We start from the raw sequence: 22,074 nt of genomic DNA on the forward strand, positions 1-22,074 counted from the left end.
ACAGCTATGTGACTCAAACTTGCACAGAGTGGACGAGGCGAGCGAACGAACAACTGTCATACTTGCCTACCTTTAAAGGTACGAACCTTTAAAGAAGGGCAGATCAGCTTTGACTAAAACAAAACGAGGCAAATAAGGAAAGAGACACCGGTGACTCTTGAATCTTTTTGTTAAGACTACTGCTACTGAAAATAAACAGAGCAAACCATTAGTACTGGATTTCCACTAATTTAAGCTAAGAACCAATATCAACATACTTATGACTATACAGGAGTTAAATACAATTTACTGTGCTTTGTTTAAATTTTTTGCAGCCTGTGCCCAGCCACATGCTGGCATGAGTAGACTGCAGTTATCACATTTGAGCTGAGCACAAAGCTAGGTTAAGTTTATTACATTGCTATCAGTGCACTGTAGCAAACTCCATTCCCTTCTCTCCATCGTGCCTTTTCCTCTCCCTCCCCCTCTCTTTTTAAAATCCCTTTGCTGGTTGTTAACCTCTTCCCAAATAAGTAGAAAGCTCTTCCACAAATCCAATACATAAGGCCCAATCCTGGCTTTTTCCAACTCACATATACTCACATCTGGTGAGCAGAAGCCAAACTGCTTAATATAAGTCTGTTAGCTCAACAGCAACTTCAGTTCAACGTAGAGACAGGGTATCTTGGATGAAACTCGTACGTATTCACAGGGTGACCAATAAATCTTCTGGCCTGGGATATGGGGTTTCTTTGCACCTCAGTTTATACAGGGCACAACTCTTCCTATCAAGCCCAGCAACAAGATGGTGCAAGTACTACGACAGAAATTATGTGAGGCGTTAGTCTACAACAGTAAGGCAAAACTCACAGTTGCATTTGTCCAGGAGTATGAAACACAGATGCTTCAAATAACAATGAAACCTCATTCACTGCAGATATTACCTTTAGCAAACTGTATTGGCACTGTTTTGGTGTAGGTTTGCAGAACATTTTGAAATGTTTCTATCTGTAGTACAACCAGATGTTCTATAATGTTGCTTTAATCAGAAAGCTGTACTGCATACTAATTTTTACTGCCAGTTTCACTTACATGCATAAAACAAAAAACACAACCAAAGTCCAATGAAAACATATATGAAATTTCCCTATGAAGGTCATTGCACAATGAAAGAGGGTTATAAATGACACAGTCCATCAACATTTAAAGTGTGCAAATAAGAACAATTAAAATCAACTACAAAAGGGAAGTTCAACAAAAATCACAGGGAAAGGAATCACACCTTCAGTTGATTTAAAAGGGCATTAGAAAACCTGGCATGTGATTTATTGGCAGAAACTAAACACTCTAGTGTGGGCTAGTTGTAAAGAAAAAATATTGTCATTTTTTTCCAGTTTGAAATCTAGTGCGCTGAATCTTAAGAAAGTACAGGTTCACTCAAAGTGCAAGCTTCTTTTGATCTTAAAGGGAAAAAAATTAACCTCCTCCATATCTTCTATATTAAAAAAGTTCATTAATGAAAGGCTAAATGTTGAATTCACTGGGATGGTTCTGCTTTTTGTCATTTTTGTATAGTTAACAAGATCATAATTCAAACAGGTCACACATTGTAAATATCCTCACTATACTGTTTTCCTTTCCTCTGTAATTAGACCACCTTTTGTTACCAAGAATCCCATAAACTGTTTAACTGTGAATGGTTGTAAACTGCTCGTATTAAAAATTAGGCATCTCCTCCTCCCAATTTTGTACAATGGGAACTGCATCCAGAAAAGAAGTACAGCACATAAAATCAACGTTACATCTCTGACACCTCTTTCTGCAGGGGTTTAACCCACATTACATCATCTGCACACTTTATACAGCTTCTGTCTTTTTCTCCATCCACACAAATTACCCTTGCCTAAGCCTCTACCAACAAAGGGAGACATACAAGCTTCTTGCCAGCAAAACAGATTCAAGTAGTCCAACTGCCTTCGAAAAGAAAATCACTCCCTCTTCACAGGGCTGCGCAAAGAGCAGCACAGCACTATTCCAAGAACTTCTTGGAAGCAAATGCAGAACATGGGTGAAGGTGCCAAACCCGCTCGCTTTTAGGAAAAAAAAAATAGAACAAATAGAGGTGCTTTCTGTAAACTCTGGCTAGACACAAAAGTAGTCAGTCAGGGAAATTAAGGCCCTATTCCTGAATGAACTGAGCAACTCTCCACTCCGTCCTTCCAAAGGAGGTATTTCCAAGGTTTTGTTCAGCGTGTTTATTTCCCATTTGAACTTTTTTCCATCCCTCTATCCCTTGAAATCAAGCAGCAGCAGCATTCCACGCTCTTTTTTATTACAAGTTACACTGTAATGTTTATTGAAATAAGAAGAGTCACGAGATTTAGAAAGAATTATTTTAGCATATCCCAATGAACTTGCAAGGTTCACAGAAAAATTAGTAGTCTTTCTACTTATTCTAAAGGATTTTAGAAGTGGCTCCTTATGAAGAGTATAGTCCTCTCACATAAATTCAGGGAAAAGAGAGTTCATCTCTAGCTAATCAGTTTGAACCATCAGAATTGTTTGCTGTAGTATTAATGTCTAGATCAATATGGTATATTGGAATACTAGAAGCAAAATGCTCATGAAAATTCTCCTGTAAAAAACTGGCATGCTTGCTCTCAGGCCAAATGGACCCAAATGGGCAATGTACATACGTATTTTTAGGAAAAGCAGTTTACAACCTTTTTTCCCTACTTTATCTAAAAAAGTAAACAAAACTTCATAGTTTAAACTCCAAGTCAGCAAAAAAGTTTGCAAAAGATGAGTTAAAAATATAAATAACTAAATTAAAATGAAAATTTTAAATTAAATTAAAAATTTAAATAACTAAATAAATAATCGAGTAACTAAATTTCTTAAAATCAAACTGTTTTTTTCATAATTTTTAGGATTACAAATTGTGGATGTTTTCCAAAATGGGAATCTAGACATGATTAACTCATTTTTCTGAGGTTAAACAATTTTCTTCAGATTCAATTTTGACAACAGCTGCTCTTTAAGTCACTGCACAAATTCAGATACTATAGGCGTCTCTATTTGCCACAAGCACTTAATGAAATCTCATCCACTTCAGCAAACTACAGCCCGAGGTGAGCACTATTGAAAAACATATTTTTTGTAAGTACCGACACGCCCTGCTAAGTTGCACAAGATTCTCCCATAACAGAAAGCGTGGAGAAAGCAGCAATAGAGATTTGCATTCCTGTTCACTCGCAGTTTCCCAACACATTCCACTGAAGGGGTCAAACAGCTCACGTGAACATCGTGGGCTCAGATACCACACAACACATTCCCACTGCCAAGAAAGGCATTTTAAAAAGGTGCCCAACTGTTGCCTTTCATGACATCCCAAAACAATTGTGACGTTCAGTCTGATGTTCATTTATATACTTCAAAGAATACTTTTAAAGCTTTTCATTATCTAAAAAAAAAAAAAAAAAAAAAGGCTGTGTTGCCTCTTCCTATTCTCTTACAGTATTTCAGATTAAAAAAAAAAAAAGAGAGAGAAAGGTTCCTATAAAAAGTAAAATGGTATTTGATGCACTACCATCATTACAATAACGAAAAGAAAACTAAATCTCTCTATTGCAAACTACTTTCCACTTGTAATAAAACCTTGGTTTTCTCCTTTTAACCCCCATTAAAAGATCAGAGGGAATGCTGACATACAAGATTTGGCAGGCACTCAAGAAAGAGTAGATACCCCATCAGACATCTCTTGTTCTTAAAGACTAGACATCAAGTAAAAATGAATCTTGGCCTGATATCAAACCTTAACAGTAATCTATGGCAATTTAGCTGTTCATAAACGAAAACGTTCAACCCTTTTTAATTTTACCTTCAGGAGAAGTGAAAAGAAAGGGGAGAGTCATTTAATATTGAAATACAGCTTGTTAAAGGGGTAATTTCATTATTAGACTCCTTTAATCTTGTTCAGTACACCAATATGGTTTATGGATAAGGAACCCACATTGTTTGTTTTCTAGCTATCAGTCTGTTCTTTCCCTTAGGAGAGAAATATTTGCTAACAATAAATATGATTCACCCTATTGTGTTACAGAATATGAAATATTTCTTACATAAACAGAAGAAATGTCCCAACAAGAAGATGGTAAGTCACCATTACCTATGGTATAACAAGCAGCTTAATCTTGAGCAGCTTAATACTATAAATCACATCCACATTGGAAGATGGCCACTTTTCTAGTGTGATTTACCATGGTAATGCATTATAGCCACTGGAGATACAAGTCATTCCAAATTTTCATTCAAGGTTAGTTCTTGCAGACCTCCAAATTTTGTAGAATAAATCTAAGCTCTTTATTTCTTCTTCTCCTCCTGTATCAGTATTTAGCAGCTAAAAAGTTAAATAACAGCAACCACGATCACTTCAGCCTTAGACCTCAACCCTAAAAACTCTTGTATCAGTGGAGTCCAAACAACACATTTCCATAATGGATTGAAAATAACTGAAGTGTTAAATGATTCAGCAAGAGAATCTGATCACTCCTGAGGAAGTAAAAGATACAGTTTTGAGCTTATCCAGGTCAAAGCACCATATTATGTGCGAATTTATAGCATTCTGGTTATTTCATATCACCTCCCTTTACATGGAGACTTCTGTCCTAAGTGCTCAAACAGGTGTATGGCTAAGCCAAGTAAGGAGCTTGATCTAGACCAGAAATAACCGTTTTTCCCAACGGTAACTTCAAAGACAAAATGAAGATGTTAGTTAATAATCTGTAGCACATAGCTAGTTAGACTTTACAGGGGAAAAGAAAATCAATGTAGAATAGCAAATAGTAAAAATTAATATGCAGTAACTGAAATTTTCATTCTGTGCTGAAAGACATTTTTATATTTTGTACATAATCTACAAAAAAGACATTTCTGTTACTGCAAATTGTACTAGGGATATGCCCCCCCCACACCAAAATTAAGAGTTTCACCTATTATTGATTCAGACACCATTTTCTAAATAGCATTTTTAATGAGCTTGGTTAGACAGCAAACCGTACAGAAAAAATTGCCAGGACTTTTCAAGGAAGATTTTCAAGCAAATGCTTTAACAACTTAACTTACATTGATCACAAAAAGATTTTTTTTTTCTTTTTAACAGTTCTTAGCATTTCTACTGCTCATTTATCTTTCCAAATACTAAAAAAAGTATCAGGAATGTAAGGCAATTTTTAATGGGGTTATGTAATTTTGTCACTGCATAATATATGAAGTATCAAACTGGAAAGAAACAGGGAGATGAGAGCATAAGGAATACACTGCAAGTTAAATATACCTTTCTAAACACCTCACCAAGTCAAAAGGACATTCCATAAAATCAAAAGACAACCTATTTTATTAAAAACTGAATAAAAAACAGCATCTGAAATTGAAGCAGCTGTAGCAACATCAAAAAGCCCAATAGTTCTTGATTTCAAACCTACAGTGATTACCCAATGTTGAACCATTACATAGGAGTTTTGTAGTTCCTGGGAAGAAAAGGTACGGCTGACCAGTTAGAGATGCACTTTCCAGAATAAAGTATTATATAGAAATGTAAATTATTTTTTCTTTGAATATGGAAAATAGCATAACGAAAGCACATCATGTAAGTTAGACTCGACGTTTAAAAAACAAACAGTAAATGCTAATTCTCTGTTAAAAATTGTTGAGAGCAAAGGAGAAAACCTAAAAAATTAATAAGTTTACACAGTTATTTGCTCAGGAATCACACATGGCATACCAGAAACCACAAGAAAAAAAAAAAGAAATCCTATTTTAGGTAATACACATGAAAGCATTGCTCTAGTAAATCCACTTTGACTTCAGGAGAACAAGAAATTCACCCTTCATATGGCAGGCTACTTACTCTCCTTGGCCAGAAGAGAGGGGCCATTCTGTTGGGAAACTCTCCTATTAACATTAGAGTGCAGATTCCAAATTGCTTTTCTTCACTTTCATCAGTGTATGAATTCCTCAAAATAGTCCCTTCAACTGTAGTGGAACTGAAGTAGTAAATTAGTTTTCAGTATATTAAAAGTTGCCTTTTGCATAGTCAAAATTTGCCCATAAGTTTGCTTATGGTTTACTTACGTAAAAATCAAATCAGAGTATTAATTTATTTTATTTAAAACCATGAGGCATCCAGCATATCTTTTTTTTTTTTTTTCTGGGGGAGGGGGTATCAACCTCATTGCAACTAGAGTGTTATTAGTATAAGCTGTGACCTGAGGTAAATAAAGCATTTCAACGTTTAATTCCATTCTTTTCCTCTTCAAAACTACTAGAGACTTCATTTTGAAAGACTGGTAGAACAATCCTTAGTTGGAAAACCCCCAGCAATATGAGCAAACATGCACAATTACTGAATATCCTCCCACCCCCGCCATTGCTTAGATTTTGCAAACCCTGCTCAAACTTAGAATGTAAACTGAGAGATGCAGAAGTAGTAATGCTATTAATTAAATCATACTACTCAGAGCAAGAATCTGTGCTCTGTTTGCTAAATTCCTAGAAGCACAACAATGAAGTGTGCAACAGTGAATGGTAAAGCATTACAGGGTGCTCTGCGCTTCCAGGTCTAACTTTTTTTCAGATCTTAAGGACAGAGCTGCCAATATGCCAGCCGGCAGGGTTCAGGCTGGAAGGGCCTGCTACAGCGAGGAAGCAGTTCCAACCAGGAGAGAATAGGCTGCTGCTTGTGAGTAAGAGACTTCTCCCAAGACATACATGCCTTATTTTGGACAAAACTCATCCAAAATTGCAAGTGTGGACTTGTTTAACCCTGCACGCTAGAAAGCTACAGAGCCTAACGAAGACACTTTCAGCAAGGTACTGATGCGACATGGGCTTCAATACCCGCCCCACGACTGTGGCTGGCGGGCAAGAGCTGCAAGGTCACCTGGCTCGGAGCTGCATCTTCTGCCTGCCCAAGGAGCCCGTCATCCCCAACCCTGCCTCACTCCAGTTCAGCAGCTTCAGCTAAGGGTCACTGGTCAGCTAGGTATGAAGGACGTGGGATATCCTGCCTTGAAATGTCCTGGCTGCCCCTCCTCCAGCCCCTAAGAAGGGATGGATTTGTTTGGTATTTCAAATATTGTAGTTATCCATGCACCGACAGTATCCATGAGTGGGCAGGAAGGGAGGGAACTTCCTTCCAGGACTGTAGCGTAGAAAACCAGGACTGGTTGCATTGCATTTATAGACATTGGCAAACGAAGACGGAATTTGAGCTATTTGACAGTTTCTTCTCAAGAGAGCATCAAATTGGAGAATAGAAGTGCTATTTTGCAAGGTTCAGGTGCAGTGGCAGCATAAAAGGAGAAACTTGCAAGAACTCATTTTTTACTGGCATTGTTAAGCTTAAAAATAATATTTTAAGTATTTATGCTACAGAGAAATATTAAAGTACTACAGATTACAACAAACATTGTACATATGGTGCCTAATATATACAGAAATTAGAAGAGTTTTAAATGTTATACAAGAAGCTGCTGAAACATTTTGAAAATAATAAAACAGAATCAACTTACAAATTAGAGATATTTATAATCATCGCAGTTGTACACAGCATTAAAACGATGTGATGAAATTACTAAGGTCGTCAAGTATGGCCTGATGCCCATTCATCTTTATTAAGGGGGGGGGGAAATCGGTAACTTAGAAACGTTCATGCAGAAAGGGCTGCAAATGCAGCTAAATTTTTGGCTTTCAGGCAAAGAGAATAAGAGAGAAAATTCTTCCTTCACTCAAGATAGCAGAAATGTACTACCAGTCAAAAGGATTCATACTGACAGTACTTACAAGCTTAAGATTGGTTTGGGTATGAAATGAGAGACACAGACCAAGCACGGGGTGGGGGGGGAGAAGGAGGAGGAGGAGAACATATACCAAATAATGCCAAGGAAAACTTGAAAAAAAAATATTTGTTTTAGCTACTTAAAGTAGCATTTATAACTAGTATAACTGACTGGCTATATAAAGAAGTGTACTGTTTGCCCTTCTACCAGCCAGCAGGAAACCAAAGTAAAAAAATACAATAAGTAGATATGTATATACACACATACATTTTTATACATGCAATACATTAAAAAGTCATCACGAAAAACACATCTGGAATTTTAGGTATGCAGTTTCTAAATACTTTGAAAAAAATCCGAGCAACAATAATTTCTATAAGTGAACAATCAAAGATAGATTTTACAGCAGCTTAGTTACCTCCCCCCAATTCAGATCACCACTTTCTTTCAATGGCTTGCAAAACTTACGTTGATTTTTTTCAGTAGAAGTGCACTTTTTTTTTTAATGGCTGTTACATTACCCCAGTGTTTACAGCACAAAGCACAGCTGAGATACAAAATACTAAATACTACATGAGAAATACCATTAGTAGAAGAATGGCCTTGAAATTTCATTTGCATGTTTTTTAAAACATTAATGGTCTCTATCAGAGCCCTCAAGGGTAAGTCCATCATCAACTCATGCACGCAATGGCTGATTAAGCAAAAGATATCAAATATAATTACAATTGAAATTTGGTCTTTGACATGGCAATTTTGTCAGGGAAAAATTTGCATAAACTATACAGATTCAAATCATGTTTATAAACCCATGAAATATTTTTTTGAAAAATGTTATACTGCTACATATTCCTGCAAATAAGAACATAAAAGACAAAAAAGTATTTTGAAGTAATATAGCACAACAGTCAAAAACAATCCTCTCTTTCCTCTTTCACTTTCTTTACCTTTTTAGCATCCCTTTGAGGGTCTTATCTCATGCAGAGATGCCCTTTCTCCCTAAACATAAACTAGCCTGTCAAGCAACAGCTACTTTGCCGTACTCTTCCTTCAGCAAATCATTTTTTTCTGGTTAATGTAATTAATTTCTACTTAGCAAAGTAATTGGCATATTGCTTGTGAGACTAACTCTAGATCAATATTTTGGTTAATTAGAGAATCAATACTCAGGATGCTCTTTTTGTCAGAGCAGAGAGTCAAGCTAAATGTACCCATGTTCTCCATGCAGAACATGGCAAAAGAGCACTGTGCATCTATTCCTTCCATTAGTCATCTTTCCTCAAGGGGATCATTGTCTCTTGTTTCTAGTTGTCCTCTCAACTATCTTTTTTTTGGTAACAACAAAAGTACATACTGACTAGTAACAGTCAGTATATACAGTTTAGAATAAAATGTTACAATTTTAGCTATGTACTTATCCTTACACGAAAGCTTATATTTATCTACAAGTTAATACGATCGAAATACACAGGAGTTAAAATTTATGCAAAGCTTAAAACTTTTGTGTGTGCATGTGTATTTTGGTTAGAGCCTGATTCTCAGAGGGCTACGTACACTTATTTTGATGGAAGTTCAATAGGAACAGCAGGTACTTATCACCTCAGGTAAAAAAAAAAAAAAAAAAAAAAAAAATCACTCTATAACACATTGTCAAGATTATAATACGTAGCCATTCTAACCTTCTCAGCTCTGTAATCCTAAATCCCACCACAACCTGATCTGTGTTTCTAATTGTTTAAGGGGAATTGTGCACATGCATTTTGCAGTACTTTACATGCTGTTGAGATAAATCCTGCAATTTAGAGTTGCAGAGTAAGCTTTCCTTCAAGTGATAGATTTTTGTTAAGTCCTTATCTGCATACAGATGTTTATTTACGAATCCTATCACCTGGGAAATTGTGACTAGTAGTTACCAAATATCCCTTAGGGTTTCAATTGTGATAGTTAGCAGCCAAGAATAACAGTCTCATTTTAAATACAGGCTCTGTTGAAATTTTATGCCTAGAAGGAATAGCTCTCAAATAACTGCCGCAAACATAATCAGGAAAAGAATGTTCATTTGAGGTGCAAACTGTGGCCAGAAAAAAGTCCCCCTCCCCTGCCCCCGCCACCTACCCTTTACTCACAGTCCCTGTCAAATAGGATGGCAGCTTCCCCAGTGATAATATACTAGTGGCAAACTTGCAATAATAGTAGTACTTTGCCAGTAGTTTAAGAGTAAAAGATAATTCCTTAGAAGAGAGAGTGCTTTCAATAGTACTACCACAGAGAACGATGGATTCAGATTCTGTAATACCACGATGATAACATTAGAGTCTGAAACCGCTGTGAAATACTAAAACCAACCCAAACTATGGATAATGCGCAATCTTCACACATCAAAATCCAAAACAAAGCAAAAAGTTTAACATAAAATATAAGCAATCTCAATTTCATCCTATCCATATCCACCATCATATCATTCTTCCTATCCAAAGAGGTGAAAATGGATGGATGACACCAGAGAAGAAACCAGCTGTTTGAAACAGACAGTTGGCTGGTAAACCTATTATTACTATTTAAATGTCAGAATGAAAACGAGCTATCACAGCAAGCTTATTTTTATTCAAAACAGACATGATACTGTGAAGTAACAATAAAGTAGTTTAACAGAAGGTTGTCTATTATGCCTGCAATGTTCACCATGTTGTGTTCACTCAACAGAACAAACCCCACGAACTTAATAACCCATCTTTAATCCTGCCAAGAATATCTTTAAATAAATGAATAAATAGTTTAAAATACAGACAAATTTGATAGCAAGCATCTGTATTTTTAGCAAATGATTCTGTTTTTTCCCTCCTATAATTTAAAAGCTTTGTTAATTCTGCATTGGAAAACTTTCCACCAAGTGAAAGCTACCAGTAAATTCTGCATGAGAGGTTACAATATTTCCTTCCTTTTTTATCTCATTTTTTGCTAGAAGGCTTACAAAATTTTCTGATAAACAGCAATCCATTGATTGCACCAATTTACAGTATTTACTTACAGATCACAAACCAAACCTCTCCTGCAAAAGCACACATCCACTCGCGTTTGTGATGATCTTATGCGTGTATCTCCATTCAATCTATATTTGGACTTTTACCAGCATTCATTCTTTTATTGCCTTTAAGGTTTTCTTTCCTTCTGAATTTCTTTCTAGTGTCTTCATCACTTTAATACATCTTGGCAAGCCTGATACTTCCTGGTATTTTGAAATAACTTTAGAGTTTCAAGACAGATTATAATAATAAGTAAAAAAAAGGAGCATGTCTTTAATTAAACATCTATCTTTTGAAAACTGGAAACAAACATGCTGTTATGAATAATGTATTCCTCCGAAATCCCACTATTTTTCAAATCAGTTTCCTGACAGTTTTCACAAAACAAATGCCTGACCTTTTCCAGTGGTATCTATCAACACCACACATCATCTCCTTAGCATGAACACATTGCCAACATACAAATACACATTTTTTCAACATGCATACTGCATATATTTCTTGTAATCATTTCATCTCTTATTCTAGCTTTATGTTCCCTTGAAACCCTGTTTTTTTTCAAACAAGAGGCTGTTAGGCACTGATTGATAAAGCATATTTCAATATCTTCCTGCAGAAAAGCTATTATTTGACATCATTAGCATTTTAAGAAGAAATCAAGTTGAAGCAGTTGTCCAGAAAAAAAAAAAATCCAACAACAAAGAATACATTCTTCAGAAGATGACTTTGGCCCATCTCAGCTATCAAATATTACTTCCAGTAAGACATCCTCTAAGCAACTACTCATTCCAATTCCATCTGATCCTGCCCATTTTATTGACCTTATGCATTTTTCATTTACTTTCCTGTCATATTTCATGCTAGAGGAGAATTGTTCTAATCTAATTTTCTTGGTAACAGTCTCCTTAGCAACCAGAGAGGCTGACCTGCTGGGTTAAAAGGACAGCATCGTACACCTAAGCTTATCTAACCTCAAGTTTTAACTTTTTAAATCGGTTTATTAACAGTTTCTGCTAACTGATACCTTTTTTTAATATCCCTGATATTTTACATATAAAATAATCATTAAGCTCTGCAAGTCTTTGACTTGAATACGAATCTGTCTGCAAACATCAGCATGTCTTTATTACATTCAGATCCCTACTGTACTACACTCCCCATTCTCTCTGGCCTGTAACTCAGAAGCTTCCCTGCCTGCTCGATGGTTTGGCTTTGTCTCCTTCAGGGCAGAGAAGCATTTTCAGCCTGAACACCTCAGCTGTCATCCACAGACGTCCATGTGCTCATTGGAGTCACATGGCAAAGGTACACAACCTCCCACAAGCCGCCTCTCACTCTGTTAAGGAAGGAAAAAAAAGATAAAACTGAAACCCTCTAAGTGGAAATGCTTGAAGCATTTTAATAAATCATATTGAACCACCTATAAAAGTTCCAATAGGAATTTCTCCTACTGTAAAGATTAGTATTTGTAGTCAGCTATGTTCACAAACATAAAGACATTCTCTTATAAGTTTTAATGTCCACAGCCATCTTTAGAGGTCAATATGACAACTGAGGGATGGCCTCTTCGTAAATACACATGCATACACTATCCTGAGGCTAATGAACACTAGAAAGTCACATGGAAAAATGTAACATCAAACAAGAATTTGAAGGGTTTCTTCTTCAATATCCTTCCTGAAATTAAAATTAGAGATATTTGCTGTACAGTAGGCCCTGTAGAGCAGGCCCTGTAAAAACAATCTCAACATGTAGATAGAAACCATAACAACAATTTTTTTTAAAACACTGATAGCAATTATTTTCCCATAGAATTCTGTATTTATTCTTTTTAAGTAGACCAAAACCCACAACTGTATGTTTTAAGAGTTTGCTAACGGTTATAGCTGCTGGATTTAGGGTTTTGTTTGGTTTCTTAAACTTAGACATATCCTATTCTTATTATCTACTTACTATTCCTCACCAAATTTGATTCTGTTATTGGTTTACCACTGATAAGATTACATAACTGGTCTTCTAACTTACATAGCTTTCCTTTGAGAGCTCTTTTTATTCTTGTGCTAAAACTGAGTCCCAAAGTAACTGCAGCAGCTAAGCTAAACATAACTGAAGACCCTGCTACCAGTTCTCACAGAAATATCTCAACCATTTACCACCACTCCATATAAAAGTTTTTTTTATTATTGCCCCCTTAAAAAAAGAAAGAAAAAAAACAGTGGATAAAGGTGCTTATTCTAACAGTGAACAGTCATTCAAGGATACTATGCAGAAACCAACATTCAACTCAAGTCAAAAGAATTTTGAATTGTTATCAAGGAAAGGTCCACAGTTTAAATAACATAGATGATATGAATTTAAGACTCAGATTTCAAGCATTCAAAACAACGAACAAGAAGGGGTTACTCCAGAGATCTATGAACTTGCATGTTGAGAGCTGCAGTTACTGCTGAAAACTCATTAGATATTTAGGTGGCTGCAAACTTCCCAAATATTATGTATCTGAGGTGGGGTGGGGGAAACAACACAGGAGTTCAGTCTTTATGTTAACAATCAATTGCTTACAGCATAGCCCATATGCAGGCTTGCTGAACGCAGCAAAAGACTTCATTTGTTTTTGCTGTATGCTCTGTTTTGCAGCTGAAGAAAGTTATTCTAGTTCTGAGATGCCAAATTCAGCCTACAGGCACTGTGCTCCACTTAACTTCTTCTGGTGAATGACGTAAGCTCTTTGCTTATCTAGCCAACAAGCAGAAAGGTTTCTAGTGTGATCTCAGCAATATTCTCGCACTCCGTCCTGGCTGCATTCTCTACCTCAGTGCCCCATATATACAGGTACATACAAACCATTGAATATTATCATGTCTTTTGACCAGGTGGCAACTTTAAAAATACACGTGTGTGTGAGTGAGTACAAGTGAGTGTGTGCAGATACATAGCAGATATACATGCACACACACATTCACTCATAGGTAAATGATCACTTCATAAGCATCATCTTTTCAGGGCACTATTAACTGAATTACAGCAATTCATGCAATGTTTATGAGATATGAGGACACAGTATTCCATTACTACTGGTAGATGGTAGAAGAAATGTAAATGTGAAACCTTGAAATATACAGACTGAATATTTTTATCTTTAGTGCTTCAATAACTTCCAGCTTTTGAAGTAGTATCATAAAACTGAACTTACAATTCAAACATTCTGTAGATGTGCGTGGAGGAAGGTCACTACATTAGATATTAAGTTTCAGAGATACAGCTCACAGCAGGATTAAGGGCCTACACATTTCATCAAGGTGTGGTTGCCCTACAAATGCTGAATCACTAATGCTTCTGCAGATGGTTTACTCAAGCTATACAGCAGCAGAAGTGCCTATCTACTTAACACTGTTGTGCACAAAGCCTAAGGCATGGTAAGAGTCTGCTACTGCAGAAAAGGCACTAAATGTTAAGTAGAGACATTCTCTATACGTCCTCTATAAAACACAGTGATGCTTAGACTATTAACTGCTTTCAAGCTCACCAACGGATTAAAAAGAGAACAGCCAACCATTTCACATGTGGGCATGTGTGTCAGAGAGGAGCCATCTCTATTATGAAAGTAAAACCCTGTAAAAGTATTCATCATCTCCTGACTGCTACCACACCCCTACCCTAAGCCATATATTCTATTCCACAAGGAAGCAACCTCTTTTGCTCTCATATCTTAACTTGGTAAGAGTCAAGGGGAGGCAGGCCCTCTGTGCTGTCCTCTTCCTTTCTGCCACACAGGAGGACATCCCAGTCTCTGCATCAGACAAGTTTGGCAACCATCTCCCTGCTACAATTTCTGCTAAGAAACAGTTATGACAACAGATTTTGAGTGTACTTCTGTTTGCAGAGCTCCAGGCTACACAACTCTAACAATTTATTTCCTTTGGAGAATGGAAGAACCAATAATTTGACACGTCAAAGCTATTTCTAGTAGAAATAGCTTCCAAGTATTCACCACATCTTCCGAGTATTTCTCCTGCAACCCCTTTCCTCTCTTTTTGTGCCTCCCTACACCGCAAATGTCTTAATCCACAGTGACAGCACTAGGGTTGATTAAAGTGTTTGCAGGTGATGACAAAAATATGCTCACTTTTAAAAAAAAAACAGGCAGCTTGCAAGGACAGATCTGCAACATGTAGAATGAAAAAGCTTAAGAGCAGAACCTGCTTTGAATTTGCAGTCAAGCCATTACCTTCACCATCCTCAGTACATCAAGAAAGTAAATAATTGTAATTACAGATATGACATAGCTCTTGCATATTTAACATACTCGGTAATTACTGGAGTGAGAGAAGTCAAATCAAATGCAGTAAGTAATTTTTTCTTCCACAGAAGCTAAGCATAAATTTAATATTACCCCTGTCTGAAATTCATCACATTCTTTAACTTAATAGTTGTTTAAATAATATTAGCCTCACAAAAAATATTTCTGACTCCTACACTTTAAAAAATAATTGCTTTAGGGAGATGTAATGAACTTTTAATACATACTTTTTTTTTTTTTTTTTTTCCTAAGGGAGATTGATAGCAATTGTTAGACCCAGGCACTGTGCCTGTGGGCAATGTGCTGGCTTCAACAAATAGCTCTTCAGCAGAATTTGCTAGCTACTACAGACACTTATTGGGCACTGTGCCAGACGAGGCCTTCTCCAGAGGAACTATAAATGGCCTGTTGACTTCACTTGCAGTACTGCCCAAGTTAGGCCTGCAGTGGTGGGTTCAAGACAAGCCTGGGGTACAGCCTGACACACGGTTTTTGCAAAGCACAGGGTCTCCGCAAGGAAAAGCGAACACTCTTGCTTCATGAGCACCGAGACACAAAAACTTCCTATAGACTCTTTTCCTGTTTTGTCTGAAACATGAATATCATGAATAAACACTAGATAATCTGCAGGAGAGAAATGTTGCTTGTCCATTTTTTGGTATTTAACACAGCATGAACTTCTGAAGTTTCCCTGTGTTTGCAGCACTCACCACCTCTCCATCACATGGGATATCAAAGTAAGGTGCCAGGCTACTGCATAGCTTTTCCATTACCTAGGGGCATAAAATGCATCTGTCCCCAGAAAGCTTAATATCTTCTCTCTCTGACATCTTCACCCCACTGGCAAACTTGATTACAACTGGCCAAAAGATGGCAAATCCCTGAGAAAGAAAAACAAAGTAAAATACAAACAAAGTAAGCACAACCGCATAAACTTTGTTTTGCAGGGTAAGCAGGTTACAAGCAGACACACCTCAAAAAACCCTGACAACAAAAGCAGCACAGCAAACCTAATTACTGATCTAAATACCACCCAAGCATCAGAGAGTGTATGTTTTTTATTATAGGCAAAATCATGGCATAGTAGAAGATAGGATGAAAGGGGACCTCAGATGGTTAACTATTCCATTCATCTGCCAGAAGGATTAGCTTTATCATTCCTAACATCTGTTTGACTAAACTCCAGAAGCAGAGATACCAATCTCAGATTATTCTCATCACGCCTGAATCTTTCTCACTGCAAATTCAGTTGGTCACTTTTTTCCTATATGCATTGGGGGGGGGGGAGCAGAATGACACAAAATTCTTCCCAATAGTCTTAGCAACCAGGGCCTACCTTCTTATAAAGTGCCAAGTCTGACACACACAGTGCTCTCCCGGGAGCTGGAACTAACCTCAGTTGGCCCACTGCTTTCATTAATTATAGCTCCCAAAACTGGATGTACAAGTTCAGCTTTGGCCTTCCCAGCACCACTAACAGCAAGAGGACTACTGATGTTTTACAGACTATATTCTTATTCCTATTCTCTTAGGAATATTGCTTCTTTCAAAATGGCAAGAGTCAACTGAATCACGTGCAGTCTAGGAGCCATGAATACCTCGATCATTTTCTGAAGAATATATCTTAACACATTCCATCTTGCAGTTGATTCACTCAGGTCTTTTCACTTTTAGTTACTGAACAGAACCCAAGTTCTTAAAGAGACCAGTATGTCAAGATCCTTTTGAATTTTAAATTCAGCCTTCCAACAAGCTTGCAGCCCTCAGGGTTCAGTCTAAAACTGAAATTGTCTAAAAACAGAGTAGAGTCTGTACTAGGGGGTAGGGGGCCGGGAGACACCACTGGACACTATCAACAATTAATCACCAAAGACTAGGAACTAATTAAGAATGGATAACTAATAGCAGTGCTGAGTAGGACCTAAGAGCAGAGATGAGTTTATTAATTTGTTTCCTATATTTATTCACTAAACCACCTGCTGCATCATAAATGAAAACACAGAACAAGTGTTAGGCCAAGAATCGAGTTCTGCAGAATCCAGCCTACACACTGCTATCTATGTCAAGCAGTTTTCCTTCTAGCTTGGCATTCCTGTTATGGCACTTTTACCCACACCATGTAACTCTTGTAGCCTCTTGTAACCTGTGTCAAGAGTCTTGGTGCAGGTAATACAAAGCAATGAGTCAGGGAGGAGAGAGAGGTGTTTCCTGCAGAGAGCAGATGGACATTCGTCAAGAACAAATACCTAAGATAGTTGTTACTCTTTCTGTTATTCAATGATTTCTTCCAGTATCTTCTGAGGAACTGAAGTTAAAATAGCCAATCCATAATTCTTCCTTTCAACCTTCTTAAAAGTAGGCAGTAAGTTGGTCTTTCTTCTAGTCTTTCAGAAGTTCACCTCCCTGAATTCCCAGAAATAACTAATAGCTCTGGGACCACTTCAGCCAGTTCATCAAATACTAAACCAGATCAAAGACATTTAGTTAAGTATTCATTAAATCATCCCCGTCCAATTCTACCTCGAGGTTACAGGAGCAAACAAACAACCCTCCCACACAACAAAAAAGCACATTAAATACTTCTGCCTTACCATCATACATACGCCCGCTTTCCACTCTTACTGAGCACTAAATTCTGTCCTCTAGGCTTAGGTTGCCACTGCCAGTCAAGCCAGTATTACTGATGACTGACAGCCCCCTCTCTAATTTTACTGAAGTTGATTTAAACAAAAAATTTCCTACTAGAAATAGAAGCACAAGGATCATCACAAATTCATCTTGTCACCACTGTTATCCAGGTTGTCCTCTAACTTTGCATGTATCCTTTCTGTGGTTAGAAAATCAGATTCTAAGCCTCCCTTCTAAGTGCTTTCCCCAACTTCTCTATCAAAAGCTGTTACCAACCCACTACAAGAGCTCACTGTAGAACTTATTTCTCCCCTCACTCTTTTCCTAGACATCCTATTAATACCAAGTTCAGCCCTCTGGATGATTCCGAGAGTTTCCTAAACAAGAACTAGCTCATCTCATCCATCTGATCTTCATCATTTGGTTATCTATGGGAAGCCAACAACATTATATCATATACCCTCTTCTACTTACCCTGCCACCACTACCACCACCAGTTTCTCATGCATAACAGAAAGAATCTGTTACTTTAGAGGGCAAACATTCAACATATTTATACACTGGTAGATAAGCAACAGTATTCCAAAAGCCAATAACCTCAAAGAAAATGTATCATTTCTAAAGAACATTCTCTAGACAAACCAAAATACATTGCATGGAGCTACTCCTGTATGAAGCAAGAATCACACACTGATGTAAGCAGATCTTGATATCCATCTTGCACTGATACAGCTTATTGCTGTGTACTTCTTACTGGAGTGTAAAAAAGACAGTAAACTGCAATACACATACATGTGTCACATATATATGTGGGTGTGTGTGTGAATATATGAAGTTAATTTCTAAATTTCTGCAACAGGTGACAATTTCTTACATAGCACAGCATACTTCCCTTTCCAATTAGCTATATAAAGAGCCAAGTCTTGAAAACGCCTTTATGCAGTAGGTTAACGCTGCACTTACACAGTTTTCATAAGAAACAATTACAATCTACAATGAAAAAATTACATTTTAAAGCCACTAATACCACTGGCGTAACCAAAGATGTAACAAAACACAATTTAGACTATCAAATCCCACACAAACCATGCTCACTTGCATTTCTTTCCCTACCTTTATCTGGAAAACTAGAATTTCCTGAGGAAGCAGCAGAGCAGATGGTTGCTATTTTTTGCATTATGTAGGTCTTAAAAGTCTAACTATGCAAAGTATCATACTAATCAAACAAAAACCATCCCTAATATACAGAGTTCACAAAAATCTCTTTTCATTATTTACTTTTCTTATCTACTTTTCAAATTAGTGATGCCCAAAACAGATAACTGAACCACAACTTTACTAACAAAGGAAAATCAGAAACTTCCAGCTGAGGAGTAATCCCTCGGGGAAGCATTAATTCCAAGGAAGTCAACTCTAACACTAAGAAATGGAGGAAGCAATAAGTGGGTCAAAGGAGCAAACTTAATACTAATTAAAAAAGGAAGAAGAAAAAAGGATGAACCTAGAATTTTTCTCATCCTTTTCTTCTGGTATCAATGAATCACTTAAAACTAGTTTTAGAAACTGATTCCCAGCTAAGTGTTCAGTAAAAATAGTACCTTGCTGTAGTATTGCCTGCTTTCTAGATATTTTCCACATACAACATGTTTTCTGATTGGCACTGATGATGATCCCTTTTCTTTCAGCAGGCAGTCCAGAAAAGCTAGTGATGAACTACTTATGAATTTACCTAATCTAGGGTTTATTCAAAGACGTAGGAACCTTTGACACTAAAAAAATGCATTTTAAGCCTTAATTTGACAATAAATGCTTTGAACCTGGAGTATTAACAATGCCATAAAGACAAAGTTAACAGATAAAGTAACACTGTGAGTTGGTAAGAAATGGGAGTAGTTCTCCTAGCAGAAAAAAACGCAATACAATGTGTGGGAATGACAGATCCATTCCGGCTAAAGACAAAGTTGAGAAGCTTAAAATACATGGTCAGGATTCTAGACTTGGCTTAACTCAGACAGCTTTGAATGGATGGGGTCCCTCAGCAGTATTAAAACTGCTCTAATTGCATTCTTCAAGCCAGCTGAAGGCTGACAGCTTCCGCTCGTCAGCTTGCTATCAGAGCACATCAAGGAGCTCTATTATGAGAGGAGCACCTGGTCTAAATTTATTTCAACAGCCCAGAGCAAAATGGGAAGGTGCTTAATGTTCAGCCACAATGGTGACATTTTTACGATACATCCAAAGTTCAGAAACAAACAAATGAAGGATTGGAAAGGCGCACGAACAGAAACCGTGACAATAAAAATTCAACATTAATATGTCAATTTTAAAACAGATACCACCCATATACTTGAGGGCAAGGCCAAAAGTTCAAGGCAAAGAAGAGAAATACCTGTGTAGTTAGCTTGAAAAAAATGTCTCTAGAACACTTTTGGAAAAAACACTGATCTTTTACTGGAAACAACATATTTAATTTCATCCTATACTAGATGATTACTGGTAGTGCCAGTCATTCCACCCAAAGGTGAGTGGTAGCACATTTCAACCTTAACATAACAACAACAGCTGATACAAGCTGAAAATGTTCTAATTTTTACATTAACTTCTGTCCCCCCCTCCCATAATGTTAAAAATAAGATCCTTGAAAGAATGGGAGTGGGGGAAAAGAAAGTGCACATGTAAGAAAAATGCACACAGGCTGAGATAATAGAATGCTTAGATCAGTAGTTAAAGATGAGTGAAAAATCATTGCAAATTTATCACAGAATTCAAGACGTTTTAATCATGTTTCTCCATTCTGTAAAAAATACCATTGTTATTTTTTAATCAAACCTTTATGAACATGACAGACTTGCTGCATTCAAGATTGGACCACGGTTTATTTTTGCAGCTATAACTCAATTATAATTACTGTCAATTATGTAAATTTATAGAAAATTTCTCATGCATAGAATGATTGAAGATTAAATAGTGCATTAAACTTTCTTTAAAAAAAGGTTTGAAATATTAAAATTACTTTAATATCAACACATACCCACACAATAAAGCAAAGACTACATAAAAACTCACAACTATGCAATGACACACACAGTATCTATAGCAACAACATTTGGGGACATTTTTTTTTTCAAAAACAAGAAACAAAAGTATTATTTTCTGTATCAAACTTTATATTATTTATAATAAAAATCCAAGTTTTACCCTTTGGAAATTTTTATTTTGGGTATAGCAATATACCAAAAAAGACACAGCAAATTCTTCATCTGGCATATTGGCTTTTGTATTGCAGTAGAAAGCATCTATTTCCTCCTAGTGGGCAATTATTACTCTACTTTCCAAGCTGTGCATGTGTGTGCATGCAGGGCTATTTTGTTCATTGTTTATATATATCACTATAATTTAGTAACTGAGAGAATTTGCAGTACAAGCTGAACTACTAAAAACTCTCATTCAAGACGGGACTAAGCATAACCTATCCAGGTAAAAATACAAAATCTGTAAAAATTAATCACAACTAACTTAATGAATACCGAATACTGCAATTGCTTTCCATCCAAAGCTGCAACTCTGCTTTCTCATGGGATTTCTTCCGCTATTCTGCATGGTAGACAAATGGCCAGAGAACAATGCACAAGTGCAGACTCTTCTTGATGGGGTTTGCTGATACCAGGCATTACTACTGTCAGGACTGTTGTGCTTGATCAGCAGCATACATCCCACAAATATCTTCCTTTTGCTGTCTTCCTCTTAAATGAGGCAAGTTTCGTTAAATCCTTTCTCAAGGACTGCTTGACTTCAAGAAACATCTTATTTCCCGATTTTACCTACATAAGCAATATTTATATTGATTTCTTTCAGATAAAGGTTTCTAGTGTACTAACAAATGTCTTACTTTCACTAAAGAAACAATATTTGGTATTCGGTATTAAGAGGTGGCATTAATGGCATTTAAGGATCTTCATTAATCCCTCCCAAATTCCCCTTCTCCCAAGCCTCTGAAGATATGAAACAGCTTTAAAATAAATAAAAAACTGTGAGGATAGAGGGAAGACACATGTCAGAGGAAAAAGATGGGTAATGGAAGAAAGAGTTAATAAGAACTGCAGTACACCTTAAAACGAGTCATAAAAGTCTCATAATGAACCTTCTAGTCCTGAACTATCTCTCAGGCACATTCTCTTACATTTTTTTATGCTGCCATCTCTCAATGCAAGTATAACAAGAAAGTTAAAATGTAATTTTACATGTAGGTATATCACCTCAAATTAGCAACATAAAATTACTGACATTTATTCTAGAGAAAGCCCTG

The 22,074-nt window shown here is 36.7% G+C and overlaps 1 protein-coding gene across 2 annotated transcripts in view; it reads right to left on the reverse strand.

Moving 5' to 3' along the window:
- JAZF1 (JAZF zinc finger 1) overlaps window positions 1-22,074 on the reverse strand; it is a 197,674-nt gene that overhangs the window by 124,264 nt on the left and 51,336 nt on the right. Inside the window, exon 1 of one of the 2 annotated variants that reach the window (XM_062567826.1) lies at window positions 15,914-15,974. The exons of the other annotated variant lie outside the window; for it this stretch is intronic. Within the exon in view, the coding sequence (XP_062423810.1) occupies window positions 15,914-15,932 (19 nt within the window). The 5' untranslated portion in view covers window positions 15,933-15,974. Of the gene's footprint in view, window positions 1-15,913; window positions 15,975-22,074 lie in introns of those variants that run through there. 2 annotated transcript variants of the gene reach the window in all.

Source organism: Rhea pennata, chromosome 2 (genome assembly GCF_028389875.1).
Source record: "Rhea pennata isolate bPtePen1 chromosome 2, bPtePen1.pri, whole genome shotgun sequence".
NCBI lineage: Eukaryota > Metazoa > Chordata > Aves > Rheiformes > Rheidae > Rhea > Rhea pennata.